The following is a 14,263-nucleotide window of genomic DNA, read 5'->3' as shown; positions in this document are numbered from 1 at the left end:
GTTTTAATTTTTAAATTGGTTTTTAATGATAGTAAGCCACCTAGAGACACCTCCAGGTGAGATGGGTAGCATATAAGTTAAAATAAATAAATAAACATGCACAAAAATGGAAAGATTCAACATCACCCTTCATGGAAGAATGGTTGATGAAATTGACAGACTGACTTCTTTGATTATAGTCATAGTAGAGTCTGTATTGTCATTGTACAAAATAAATACAATGAAATTGGTTTTATTCTCACTGGTGCAATCCATGATAACAAATACAAACAACATAAGTAGCATAAGGAATAATTCAAAAGCAAGTAATTTAGGGGAAAAGAAAAAGAAAGAAAAAGAAAAAACTAGTCATATGTTTCCACGTGTACGTGGAGTGATTGTGGTTGTGTTTAAGAGTCTGACACTTGCATCACTAAACTTGTGATCTATGATTTTTTATTATTAGGCAGTATAAACTATAGATGGAAGAGAGTTATAATGTAGAGAGTAAGAGGTTAAAATATAATTGTACTTATAACTGCTGTGAAGACTATCAGAAGCTACTTCTGAATATCTTTTTATTATTACTTACCTTTCTTTTTTTCCCTATTATCTTCTATTTTTTTATTGTAGTTTTAGCTTTTCTGTTAACTATTTCATTTTCTCTGTTCTATTTTAGTTTGCATTACTTCTAATACAAACTAAAATAGAGCAGAGAAAACATATAATGATATTTTATATGAACACAGAAATTCTATGGAATATAGAATATGTCCTACAGTGTTTCTTAACAACACTAGCCCTGTGAGATACGATGAAGTATCCAAGGTCATTCAGTAAGATTCAGTAGCTAGGAATGGATTTGAAACTATACCTTGTGGGTTTTAGCCTTAATCCTCGTACCAAAGTAGCTTTAATAGACATGAGTGATTTTCTTATATGTATTTTGAGATATAGGAAAAGAGATTACTCTAGAGATTACTCTAGAGCTGTGCTATCTCCTCCTTCCGCTTCATGTGATCCATGGTTGTGCATTCTGGGTGTATGCATAATATGTGTATGGTGGTGTGTCTAACCATACCACAGGTTAATTTTATATACAAAAAGTATGCATAATCTGTCCTTTCAAGGAAAGACATACAACAGAGGTGTGGAGCTTTGTTGAGAATTAACATGGATCGCCACCATATTTATGGTTGCTATGGTTGGGAGTAGATAATAGTTATGTGGTGTAGATGATTTTTTTACTTTTGCATTCATTAATTTACCACTACAGCTCAGTTCAGTGACTCTTGTAGAATTTAAGCGCTGAAACCTGTACTAAAATTATCATGCTAAATAATGTTTACCTGCTCATGTATATTTACTAGCGCCAAGCCTGCTTCTGCTAATTGAAGAGACAGCTCAGAAGGCAAAATGGTATAAAGTCCCAAGTATTTATTCTGCTGCTGTTCAGCCATTTTCTCCACTGCTTGACGGTGCATAGTGGCATCATTTAGGAGTGTCTAAAGTATATGGAAGACAAAAAAGAAATATACAATGTGGCTTGTTTCACATTAAATCTGGCATAGAAATAAATCTTGATACAATTACAAAGTATTTTTCATTGCCTGTCACTGTGCTCAGACCCTATGTAATCTTTGGGTTAAGCCTTTCACAGAAGGCTTTATGGATTCTGCACTGATGCATAGTAATAGCTTCTCATTGGGTTAATCACAATAGGAGACTATAGCATCCTGTGAATGTTATAGGAGAAAAATAACAAAATAAATAGAAATTGTTGTACCAGAATGTTGGGACATACATTATTAGATCTCTCCATTATTAAAATAGTTCTTTTGGTGAATTATTAATTTTGAGGTACCTTATAAGATATAGTTACAAATTTTAATATATGTGCTGCTAAAGTGAGCGTAGGTTTTGTAGCTTGTACAGAAACATATTGTAGCATTCTATAAATATACACACATTGCTTTCACATATTCACAGCATAAACTTGAATTCAATAATTGGTATATGTTTGGCATACCTGAAGTTTTTCAACTTGAGTATCACTTTCTATTGTAGGATTTAATAAATATTCTCTTCCTTCTTGTATCCAAGTTTTTACTTTATTAATCTCTTTTTCTACTTCTTCACGTTCCTTTAATTCTTGTTTAACCACTTTCTCACTTTTTTTCACCTTCTGTTGCATACTTTAAAAATATTTAGATGTTAGTTCATACATTTCATCTTATATAACATCTGAAAATATTACTATAGTATATGTAATTTACAAAACAGAAAATATGTAACAGGGATGAAATTTTATTTTAGGGTTGTGTTACAACAACTACTATTATTGTTATTGTTATTTAATAGGCAGGATCATAATGCTAAGTTTTAACCATTAATTTTTTCTATCAAAATTATTCTACATTTTACAATATTTGGCAAATGGGCCTGAAGTAAGTATGGGGGACAGTAAATCAAAATTGGTAGTTTTATCCCTTTGCAATATGTTCTTTACTTATTCACTTTATTCTAAGCAGTAGACTGCCAAGCAAAGGACAAGCTCAAGTAATCATTTATACAGGGCTTTTGAATATCTCTCACATTCAGCAATAGTGGAAAAATACAGCTATAGTCTAGTAACTATATTTGCACACTGAAGTAAACCCAATGTTATGCAAACACATTTATGTAATCAGAAGATTCAACCCCCTCCCCTCCTGCAGCACTGCCTTTACAAATTTAATTTGGAAAATTTGTCAAAATTCTAAAGCAGATTTGTGGGTGGGTATTACAAATGGTAGAATGGAACATGACATCAACGCTGCATGTTCCACTATTCTGCCTGTTCAGCTATAAGGAGAATGCAGAAATATAAAATGTTTTCTTACTTATGGCATCGGTCTTGCATTGCTTTGATTTCTTGCATGATGGGCATTTGTTCCTGGGAACTAGGTGTTATTTCTATATCTTGGAGCAAACTAAAAGAATGCTGCTTGAGGAGACCCAAGGATGATAGCTGCTGTTCGAGTTCTAGAATGAAATTACTGTGATAATCTAAAAGATCCAGAAGTTCATTCTTTGAAGCTTTTTCTACCGAGCTCTCTGGTAAGCGTTCGTGCAGCTGATCAAGCGTCTCTGTTGCTTTTTGCATCTAAAGATAACAATTTTAAACAAAAAAACACCAATCTATTTTTTTAAAGGCATCATAACTACATACATACATGCATGCATACACACACACACACACACACACACACACACACACGTAACATTATAATCTATAATATCAAATTCAATATCTACACATTATGCACCAACTGTCATTGAGCCAGTTTGGCCTCAATGAATATACCCATTACAATACACATGGGATTCCAAAATCTTCACTAATTTTCTTTGAAGAGGATAGTCTAATTTTAAGACGAAGAATCTAAAGCAAAGCTAGAATCTGATGGGATCTGAGCAGATTTCCCTTTGATATATTAATGGCATTACAGTGTAGCTGAGATTCCACAGAACTCTCGGGTTCTGAGAGAGGTTGTTGTGGGTTCCATAAGGGATTGTGACTGAAAAATCCCACACTTTTTTGTGCCATACAATGCTAGCATTCACAGTAGTGGAAATTTTTACCTGCTGTGATTCAGCTGCCACTTTGCTGTTGTTATAAACATTATAACAAGAGCTCAGAACCAAAATAAAATATCAGAAAAATGCTGATAGTGAGTGTATTGATTGCAGTTAGCAAAATGGCAATGCTGAATAAAACAGTTTGAATATTAACTTTATAAATGCAATGTACATAGATGATGCATTAATGGCTGCTATGAATATTTACAGACAATGAATAAACATGATCCTTATACCTTATCATCAAATACATTCCATTTCTGCACTGATTCTTCCAGAATTCTTTCTTGTTCTTGGGCAATGCTTCTAAGTCTGGTCCACCGCTGCCAGACAGTGGTCATAGATCGACTTATGGTTGCCTTACTGGATATATTGCCCATTTTCTCCAGCATAGATGCTTTTTCCTCCAATGAAGTGATTGTCTCATGAAAAGAGTTCACTGTAGAGACTAGAGACTGAAAAAAACAAAGGAAATTATCTTTCCTGTTTCACAAGACAGCTTTAAAATTTCAAGCAAATGTTTATGCATTATAGCAGAATAAAAACAGATATGCCCTTTGCTGAAATATTATAATTCCTCTTTCCATTAGGCATAATATTTACATGTAATGTGTCAACTCATGAAATTTTCCTGACTTGCTCCTGAGAGAGCCCTGATATGTTTATACTAGACAAGATGTAAGTTTTACTGAAGCATCCACTATTTTTGAATGTGTAAATAGATGAGTAGATGTAGGTGGATCAATATAGATATGCAAATGTGCTTCTGTTTATTCATATTTGAATATATGTATTATTCAATGCTCATCTTATAAACTATTCAGCTTAAATAGTAATTTAATGGTCATTTCACTGAATAGTGTTCAAAATATTACAAGCAAGTATGAAACAATATTTTTTGCAACGGTGAAAGAGCAGTGCAGTCATGAAAGAGCCTATTTGACTTTAAAATAAAATCAGTACTGAAATGTTTTTACTTGTCTAAAAATAAAACTCTGATATTGAAAAATGCAATTTATGCAATGGAAAACTACATCATAAATTTAATCAGTTCTGAGTTTTTTTGTTATCTTTAGCTAAGAATCACCTCTTAGAGAATAGCCTTTTTTTACACCACAAACTCCTAAACCTAGTACATAAATGTTTGTGATTTAACTAGGAAAAAAATGACTTTTAAAACTTTTACCTTATGTGATACTATTTTTTCTTCTGCTCCCAGTTGAGAAGAAGTTTTAGCTACAGAAAATTCAGATAATTTCTTTTCAGACTCATTCATCAAGTCAATGATGTGCTGTCTTGCTATTTGGTAATCTTGCCACTGAGACACACACCTTGAAAAATTAAATATAATAAAAAGTCATAAGTTATACAAACTATAATCTTAGAATGTATTGCAGATAAATAAATAATAATAAAGTATCTTACTATTGCTAACAAATATTCTTGCCATTAAACTAAAAGGCCAATGTTTAGACAGAAACTTTAAATGGTTTAATTTGATGGGAAAAAAATAATGTGATATTTTGCCATGCTTAGTCTCTAACTGAGATTATAGGATTCTAATAAATTATGTTAGCCAGCAGGAAAATATGAACTTTAAATCTACCTTAGAGAGATAGAGAGAGAGGTTTGCAATTCTGATAAAATTGTAATGGTGTCCCAAAACAGAAAGTGCTGCCAGAAAGCAATTATTATTACAGTGGCTGAGCATTCAGATATGAGTGGCAGAATTGAAAATAAAGATGGATGCCTATCTATGAACAAGTATATTTTTTAAATATTGTACTTGTAACCAAGAGCAAAAACTGGGTTAATCTGCAAGAAGACACAACTAGTATGAGATCTCCCAGAAATAATTTATAAAGAAGCTCATGGGGTCATTCTTCCTTTTCCCAACTGAACTACATCATTTTATTCTACTGTATCATTTTTAAGGCAACCCACTGCAATTATTTATTAAATCATTTATTTAACATAGCATTTTATACAATGAACCAAGTTAGAGAAGATCCAGTATCACATGGTTTTGTAAATTCTCACTAATTACTTTATCAGTAATGGCCATAGGAGGTTTCGGTATTTTCTTCCTTTTAATAAAATAATGTGTTAAGCATTTCTGTGTCCATACTTTCTTCCTAGAGACTAATTGCAGTGTACTGTGCAGATATATGCTGTGTGTGTGTGTGTGTGTGTGTGTGTGTGAGAGAGAGAGAGAGAGAGAGAGAGAGAGAGAGAGAGAGAGAAGGCATGTGCTTGTATAATGTATATCTGTGAAGGTCCATGTTTGTGAAAGTTCCATCAAGATAGGTTTGTACATGTTACTTCTGTGTACACCAAAAACCACAGGGCTGAAACAGAATGAATAAAAGGTACCTTTGTAATAATTCTTTCTGACATTGTTCTTCTTGTTCTATTTCTATGCTCTTATCTTCTAAAGCCCTCACTTTCTCCTCCAGATCTTCTTTTCTGAGGGTCTGAATGAATGGCTCCATGTCAGACACAAGCATCTTCACTTCTTTCAAATGGAGTTGGAACTGTTTTTCAGTGTTAAAAAATTCTATGTGGTTTCTTAGGTTTTCTTCTGAATTCTCTGTATCAAGGCCGTTTTGTGCAAATTGGAGCAATACCTGAGCATCTTCAAGCCAGTTGTTAGCAGTCTGGGAAACTTGGTAGTATCTTTGGCAAAGACTGTATAACTTACTCAAATTTTCCTGAAAACAAACAAAATAATACAACACAAACAACATATATGAATAATAACAACAATAACCCTAATTCAGGGTTCAGCAAAAGGGTACACAAACTAGAATTCTACAATCAACAAATTATTCCAGAATACTATACATCAGGATATTGTGCTGGACTTCATAAAGGGAATGTTTATCTAATATTATGATTCACTAAATAAATCCATTAATATTCCAAAAGAAGTTTAAGATCCTGGAAAAGTCCATGGATGCCCAAGACCACAAAGTAGAAACTGCCATTCAAACATATTTCCTTTTCTCATTTAAGGTATTAAAAGCTTTCATGATGTCCTAAATAAAGGTGTGATCCTAAAGCTGTGATGGCGAACCTATGCTACGAGTGCCAGAAGTGCAGGCAGAACCATCTCTCTGGGCACGTGAGCTATTGCTTTCGGCTCTTCCAGGTTCCAGTGCACCGGCCAGCTAGTCTTCACACATGCAGGAGCACTGGAAACTGGAAGAGCAGAGCAGCTGCCCAGTGTGCAAGAGCATGCTGGCAAGAAATCTTCCAGTTTCCAGGGCACGCATGCATACAGCTCACCTGGTCCTCTGGTTTCTGGTGCGCATGCATGCGCAAAGACCAGCTGGCCAATGTGCATGCATGTGCTGGATATCGGAAGAACAGCCACTCGATGCGGATGCATGCACCGGAAAGATGATCTTCTGGTTTCTGGTATGCTTGGTCTTCACGTGTGCATGTGAGCCAGAAACTGGACAACCAGGAAACCGGAAGATCATCTTCCCAGTCCACGAATGTGCAGCGGGCAGCTGCTCTTACAGTTTCTGGCACTCGGTGCTGAAAAGGTTTGCCAACACTGTCCTAGAGCATATAACCTATGAAACAAGTTTATAATTAAATTATTGGCCTGGTATTGACATTTATTCCACAGTGAAAACAGGGATAACAAAAATATATTAAAGTGTTATCCCAGAAATCTTGTGGCAAGAATTTTCAGAAATGCAATTTATGAAGTTGTCATATTTCTCACTATAGAGATAACATTATCTCCTGTGATGAAAAAAATTGTCTATGTGTAACAATGATTTACTCAAAACATGTATGTGAATAATGTGAATAGGATTTCCTGCTTGAGTGGGGCTTGGATTAGAAGACCCTTCCAACTCTGTTATTATGTTTTCTAGGCTTAAGGTGCAGAATGAGAGCACCAATTTGAGCCATTTTTAATCTTTATTTCATCTTTTTTTGCTTTAGATTATAATGAAGATCTGGCACCTATGTATGTATCACTGAAATGCAGCCTGAACAGATTTGTATTCCACTTTCATTATGTTGTGGTAAATAATTAACAATAGGAATGCAGGACATACTGACCTGCCTCTTTTGTATCGCTTCCTGGACTTCACTGTTGCGTTCAGAGAGCTCAGTAAGGCTGTTTTCCAAGTCCACAGGAACCAGTTCTTTGGCTTTCATATATTTCTCCTTTTCTTTATTGCTTAGTGCTCTCATTATCCTTAGGCTGGATTGTACTTCTTCCTGTTGGATCTGAACTGTGCGAATCTCTTCTTGAATGCTGTTCAGTTTTACATCCATGTTTAATGGTTCATTCAGGTCTGCTTTGATGTGTCCCAGCCAATCCAAAGAGCGACAGATTTCAGTTTGAAAATCTATGCTCTCTACCAGCCTGTTTTCACACTCCACCACTTTATCCCCAATGGCAGTGTGCAATACCTTCAGTATTTCCTGCCAATTTCGCACTTGATGATCAGCTCTTTCATGAACAGATGGGTCAAGCTGGGACGAAAGTCCTTCAAGATGTTCAGCAATATGTTTCAAAAGGATTCCAGAATCCTGAAGACTACCAGCTAGGAAATGATACATTTTTAGCTTTTCCTCAGCTGGAAGGGTTTCTTCATTTACTTCTGCTTCTTTTTCTTTTATGGAATTTAGTTTCATCTCAAGCTGCTTACACATTTCTTCATGTTCCTGATAAGCCACCATCATGTCTTCCAATTGGTTAACTTTCTGTTCTATCTGCCTTTTTAATTTGTGATACAGTGTAGCAAGCGTTAACATCTCTTCTGGTAGCCATGGCTGCCCAGTGCTTCGAAAGGCTTCCTTTTTCTGGTTTAATTCATCTATGGCACTGCAAAGGCTTATGACTTCACTTAGGACATTTTTGTAATCCTCCATCAGTGACACAACTTCTTTAGCTGTAAGAGTAGAGGGGGTTTTACGCAAATTTACAAGCTGATCTTCCACTTCAGACAGTGCCCTTGTTGTCAGTTCAAGTAATGATGCATATTCTTTACGGGCTGTAATTGCTTCTTGGACTTTACAGAATTTATCTTTAGCCAAAGCAATGATCATATTAAATTGTTGAGGCAAGGCACTGAGTTTTTCCTCGAGATAGGATCGATCCATTTCATTAAGTGATGGTAAAATTTCCTGGCCATCTTTCTGAACTATCAACAAAAGATTTTCATATTCAGGAAACTCTTCAAGAATCTGCTGATACTTAGCTAATTGAGAATAAAGTTCTGTGTTATTATTCATTAAATTGATTTCTGGGAATGAAACAATATCACATTGCTTTAACCAGTGGCATGCTTTATCCAAATCTTCTTTGAAGTATTTCCTAGAAACTACATGTCTTTCCAGATCCATTAATCGCTGGCCACATTTTTGTAAAATAGTATCATACATGTTTTGCAGTGTATGTAGTTTATCCAACACTTCACTTTTCTCTTCTTCTGTTGTTTCCTTCATAAGGTTCCTGCCCTGAGACCACAGTCCAGAGACTTCACTCTGGTAGACCTTAAGGCTGGCTTGTGTACTCTTACAAGACCTGATCTGTTTACTCACATCTTCTGGTAGCAGAGAGATATGTTCATGGCATATTACCTTTTTCTCATATTGTTTAATTTGATTCATGGCCTGAAGGGCTGCTAGGAAGAACTGAGTCCTGTCAGATAATGTCTTATTTAAGTGCCTTTTTTTCTGCCAAACCAGATCACTAAGGAAATCCACATGATTTTGGGCATCTGATAGACTTTTTTGGAGCATCTGTCTTTCATGAAGCCCTAAATTAGTTTTCACCCTATCAGCATCCTTTATTAATGTTTTCAAAATAAGCTGCTTGGATTCTACCTCACTACAAAGAGTGAGGTGATCCATGAGAAAATTTTGAGCCAGCTCAGGAGGCGGGCTGTGTTTAAGAGCTTCAGAGATGCTAGGTTGCTGCTCTTCTGCCCACTCCATTAATTCTTGAAGCTTGGCTTGCACAACACTCAACTCTTGTAATGTGGTGACCGACAGTTGTATTTTCCTCTTGACTTGGTCCTCCAGCTGGATCCAGCACTGCTCAAAGTATCCTGACTGTTCTTTGACTAGTTCCCTATCATCCAAATTTAGATGTTCAGTCACTTTTTGCCTCTGTTCCTTTAAGTTTTCAAGAGCAAGCCGTTTGTCCTGCAGAGTCACTGACAACTTTTTCAAAGCCTCAAGATGTGTAGCTGTACTCTCAGCATCAGATCTGTTAAGCAAATACAACAGTGCATAGTAAATATTTGTATTACAGAGAAAGTTTTAGAGAAAACTTTTTCATCTTATACATGATTCTTATTGCAAAGTACTATGTGTGTGTATGTTTTGACTTACAACATATACCTGCAGAGTTCATAATATTAAACTCACATATAATTTCACCATTATAGCATCAAGTGTTCACCTTAGAGTTGGAAAAGGAAGAAACAAGTTAATTTATTAATGAAATTCATTCCAATGAGCCTTTACACTCAGCAGCTCAGCTATTGTTGGAAGGAGAAACATCTTTTATTTTGTCTTCTTGCCTCTATTCACCTGAAACTCTACAACAACGGACTTCAAAGTTTATTTTTAAATATAGATCTGTGTACAGAAAGTGCAAAAAAGTTAGAGGTCCATGTAATAAATAAAAGGAATTCTGGAGATTGGCATAGGTCCTTTTCCTATTTGTCCATAGCTACCGAATGAACATATACTAACTAATTTGATTGATTTGATTTGATTTATTGCATTTCTATGCCGCCCTATTCCCAGAGGGACTCAGGGCGGCTCACAAACCAAAGTAAGGGGGGGGGGGAATACAAACAGGAGGAAAAACAACAATGGACAAACAACTACAACAATTTAAAAAACACTCAACAACCACACAATTCGAGCGGGGGCGGGGAACTCGTCAGCCCCAGGCCTGTCGGAACAACCAGGTTTTAAGGGCTTTGCGGAAAGCCTGAAGGATGGTGAGGGTCCGAATCTCCACGGGGAGCTCGTTCCAGAGGGCCGGAGCAGCCACAGAGAAGGCCCTCCTCCGGGTGGTAGCCAATCGGCATTGGCCAGTAGATGGAATTCGGAGGAGGCCTAATCTGTGGGATCTAATAGGTCTATTGGAGGTAATTGGCAGCAGACGGTCTCTCAAGTAGCAATAGCAATAGCAATAGCAGTTAGACTTATATACCGCTTCATAGGGCTTTCAGCCCTCTCTAAGCGGTTTACAGAGTCAGCATATCGCCCCCACAGTCTGGGTCCTCATTTCACCCACCTCGGAAGGATGGAAGGCTGAGTCAACCTTGAGCCGGTGAGATTAGAAGCGCTGAACTGCAGATAACAGTCAGCTGAAGTGGCCTGCAGTACTGCACCCTAACCACTGCACCACCTCGGTAATGGCTAGCCCTAAAGTACCCAGGTCCAATACCATGAAGGGCTTTATAAGTGACGACTAGCACCTTGAAGCGTATCCGAAGACCAATAGGCAGCCAGTGCAGCTCATGGAGGATAGGTGTGACGTGGGTGTACCGGGGTGCACCCACAATCGCTTGCGCGGCTGCATTCTGGACAAGCTGAAGTCTCCGAATGCTCTTCAAGGGCTGCCCCATGTAGAGTGCATTGCAGTAGTCCAGTCTTGAGGTCACAAGGGCACAAGTGACTGATGCGAGGGCCTCCCGGTTCAGGTAGGGACGCAATTGACGCACCAGGCGAACTTGGGCAAATGCCCCCCTGGTCACAGCCGACAAATGGTGTTCTAAAGTCAGCTGTGGGTCCAGGAGGACTCCCAAATTGCGAACCCTGTCTGAGGGGCATACAGTTTGACCCCCCCAGCCTGAGAGATGGAATACTTGGCCAATTGTTGGGAGGGAAACACACCAGCCACTCGGTCTTGTCCGGATTGAGTGCAAGCTTGTTAACCCCCATCCTCCAGGCACTGACACATCACGTCAACCGCTTCACTGAGTTGGCACGGGGCGGACAGATATGACTGTGTATCGTCCGCATACTGGTGGTATTTTATCCCGTGCCGTCGAATGATCTCACCCAGCGGCTTCATGTAGATGTTGAACAGGGGGGGGACAGGACCGAACCCTGCAGCACCCCATACTTCAGGGGCCTAGGGGTCGATCTCTGCCCTCCAACTAACACCGACTGCGACCTATCCGAGAGGTAAGAGGAGAACCACCGAAGAACGGTGCCTCCCACCCCCACCTCACATAATCGTTGCAGAAGGATACCATGGTCGATGGTATCAAAGGTCGCTGAGAGGTCAAGGAGCACTAGGACGGAGGCATGACTCCCGTCCATGGCTCTCCAGAGATCATCGGTCAGTGCGACCAAAGCAGTTTCTGTGCTGTAGCCAGGCCTGAATCCAGACTGGAAGGAGTCTAGATAATAGGTTTCATCCAAGGACCACCGGAGTTGAGAGGCCACCACTTTCTCGACAACCTTCCCCGCGAAGGGGAGGTTGGAGACTGGACGATAGTTGTTTAAGATGACTGGATCCAAAGATGGCTTCTTCAGGAGGGGTCTCACCACCGCCGCCTTTAATGCGGGGGGAAAGAACCCCTCCCGAAGGGAGGTGACAACTATCGCCTGGATCCAGCCCCGTGTCATCTCCCTGCTGTTCGCAACCAGCCAGGAGGGACACGGGTCCAGCGCACAAGTGGAGGCACTCACAGCTCCCATGGCCTTGTCCACTTCCTCAGGAGTAACGAGTTGAAAATCAATCCAGAGATGTCGCTCCAGATTCTCCCCTGGTGCCTCGGCTGGCTCTGCGCAATTGGAGTCCAGGTCCGTCCGAAGCCGAGCAACTTTATCCGTGAGAAATTGGACGTATCCCTCAGCTCTACCTTGCAAAGGATTGCTCGTATCCCTCCTATTCAGGAGGGAACGGGTTATCCTAAACAAGGCGGCTGGGCGTGACTCAGCGGAAGCTATCAGAGCGGCAATGTGAGTTCTTTTTGACGTCCGTATTGCCCGGAGGTAGGCTCTGATGCAGGATTTTAATAGTTCTCGGTCTGACTTGGACTTACTGGATCTCCAGCGATGCTCTAGGCGTCTCTTTTGGCGCTTCATCTCCCGGAGTTCCTCAGTGAACCAAGGAGCCCTCCTGGATCCACTGCCTCGGATCGGCCGTAAAGGCGCAATCCGGTTGAGAGCCTCTGATGCTGCTGAGTTCCAAGCAGCAACCAGGGTCTCCGCCGGACTGTGGGCGAGAGTATCAGGAACCCCCCCGGCGCCGTCTGAAAGCCCGAAGGGTCCATAAGGCGCCTGGGGTGGAACCACCTAATCGGTTCCTCCTCCCTACAGTGGGGGGTTGGCCTCCAAAAGTCAAGCCTCAGTAGGTAGTGGTCCGACCATGACAGGGGCAAGATCTCACTACCCCTCAAACCAAGATCACAGCTCCACTGCTCCGAGAGGAATATGAGGTTGAGCGTGTGACCCGCCGAGTGAGTCGGGCCTCGGATTACTTGGGTCAAGCCCATGGATGTCATGGAAGCCATGAACTCCTGCGCTCCATCAGAGTGCTCGCCGAGTGAAGGCAAATTAAAGTCCCCCAGCACCATAAGCCTGGGGAACTCAATTGCCAGCTCGGCTACTGACTCGAGGAGCGAGGGGAGGGCTGTTGCAACGCTGTTGGGAGGCAGGTACGTTAACAACAGGCCCACTTGACCCTCGAAGTCCAACTTCACCAGCAAGGACTCACACCCGACAAGCTCCGGAGCAGGGATCCTACGAGGAACTAGAGACTCTCGGATAACAATAGCCACACCCCCACCCCTTCTCTGGGGTCGCGGCTGATGAAGCACCTGAAAACCCTCTGGGCACATCTCAGTGAGGGGGACTCCCTCCGGGCCCAGCCAGGTTTCAGTGATACATGCCAGGTCTGCCCTCTCATCTAAAATTAGGTCCCGGATGAGAGGAGCCTTGTGAACCACAGACCTGGCATTTAGCGACAACAGCCTGAGACCAGGGCCCTGATTACTCACGCCATCTGGCCTTGGAGTGGGACTAGAAGGGCCGGAAGGAGGGATCTCTGTGACGTAGGGAACCCTCCTTCCCTGGTAATGGCTAGCCCTAAAGTACCCACCATATCTGCCCCTCCCTGTTAAGACCGTAATGCTCCGGCCCACTCCCGTGTCCATGGTCCCTCCACCCACCCTCATAGCCCCCGCATTCTCCGGCAGGCCCTTCGAATCAGACATCCTGAGGCTGGGATTAAGCCCAGGCCCCCCTGACACTTCTGCAGAGCACTCAGTGCAGGGGGTACCCGGTTGAAGTCCCAGCCTACTCAGACATACACAGTCACACAACCAATCACTCCCCACTAACAGTTTAAAAACACAAAAAATTACAATAATAATAGGAGTTAAAAAGTGGGCACACCCATGCATTTTCCCTGCATCCTTGTCTGTTGCCTTCATCCCAATCTTAATCAACCAAGGCACATTGGGTCACTCTGGATTTGGTCAGTAGAACAATCCAGATATTCTTCCATAATATTTGCCTGCTAGAAGGGTGGATCAAACTAAATAAAAACTGTTCAGGTTGGTGATAAGCTACATGATGAAATGCGAGAAAGAAAGCCATGAGAATCAGTTTGTAGGACTGCAGGTCTAGAGATAACTCTCTGATTTCTCTTATCCCT

The 14,263-nt window shown here is 40.5% G+C and overlaps 1 protein-coding gene across 3 annotated transcripts in view; it reads right to left on the bottom strand.

The window, feature by feature from the left end:
* The window catches only part of SYNE1 (spectrin repeat containing nuclear envelope protein 1), a 373,011-nt gene that overhangs the window by 151,442 nt on the left and 207,306 nt on the right, over positions 1 to 14,263 (bottom strand). For all 3 annotated transcript variants that reach the window (XM_087718281.1, XM_087718279.1, XM_087718280.1), the window contains exons 76-82: positions 7,681 to 9,841; positions 5,974 to 6,311; positions 4,787 to 4,931; positions 3,837 to 4,055; positions 2,862 to 3,124; positions 2,009 to 2,174; positions 1,329 to 1,484 (exon numbers count right to left, since the gene is read on the bottom strand). In XM_087718281.1, coding sequence (XP_087574407.1) covers positions 1,329 to 1,484; positions 2,009 to 2,174; positions 2,862 to 3,124; positions 3,837 to 4,055; positions 4,787 to 4,931; positions 5,974 to 6,311; positions 7,681 to 9,841 — 3,448 coding nt within the window. The remainder of the gene's footprint in view (positions 1 to 1,328; positions 1,485 to 2,008; positions 2,175 to 2,861; positions 3,125 to 3,836; positions 4,056 to 4,786; positions 4,932 to 5,973; positions 6,312 to 7,680; positions 9,842 to 14,263) is intronic.

This window comes from Thamnophis sirtalis, unplaced genomic scaffold (genome assembly GCF_051295495.1).
Source record: "Thamnophis sirtalis isolate CommonGarterSnake01/CBP01778 unplaced genomic scaffold, rThaSir2_p1.2 scaffold_6, whole genome shotgun sequence".
Taxonomy (NCBI): Eukaryota; Metazoa; Chordata; class Lepidosauria; order Squamata; family Natricidae; genus Thamnophis; species Thamnophis sirtalis.
The sequence above is the reverse complement of the archived record's forward strand: the minus strand, read 5'-3'. Positions and strand labels throughout refer to the sequence as shown.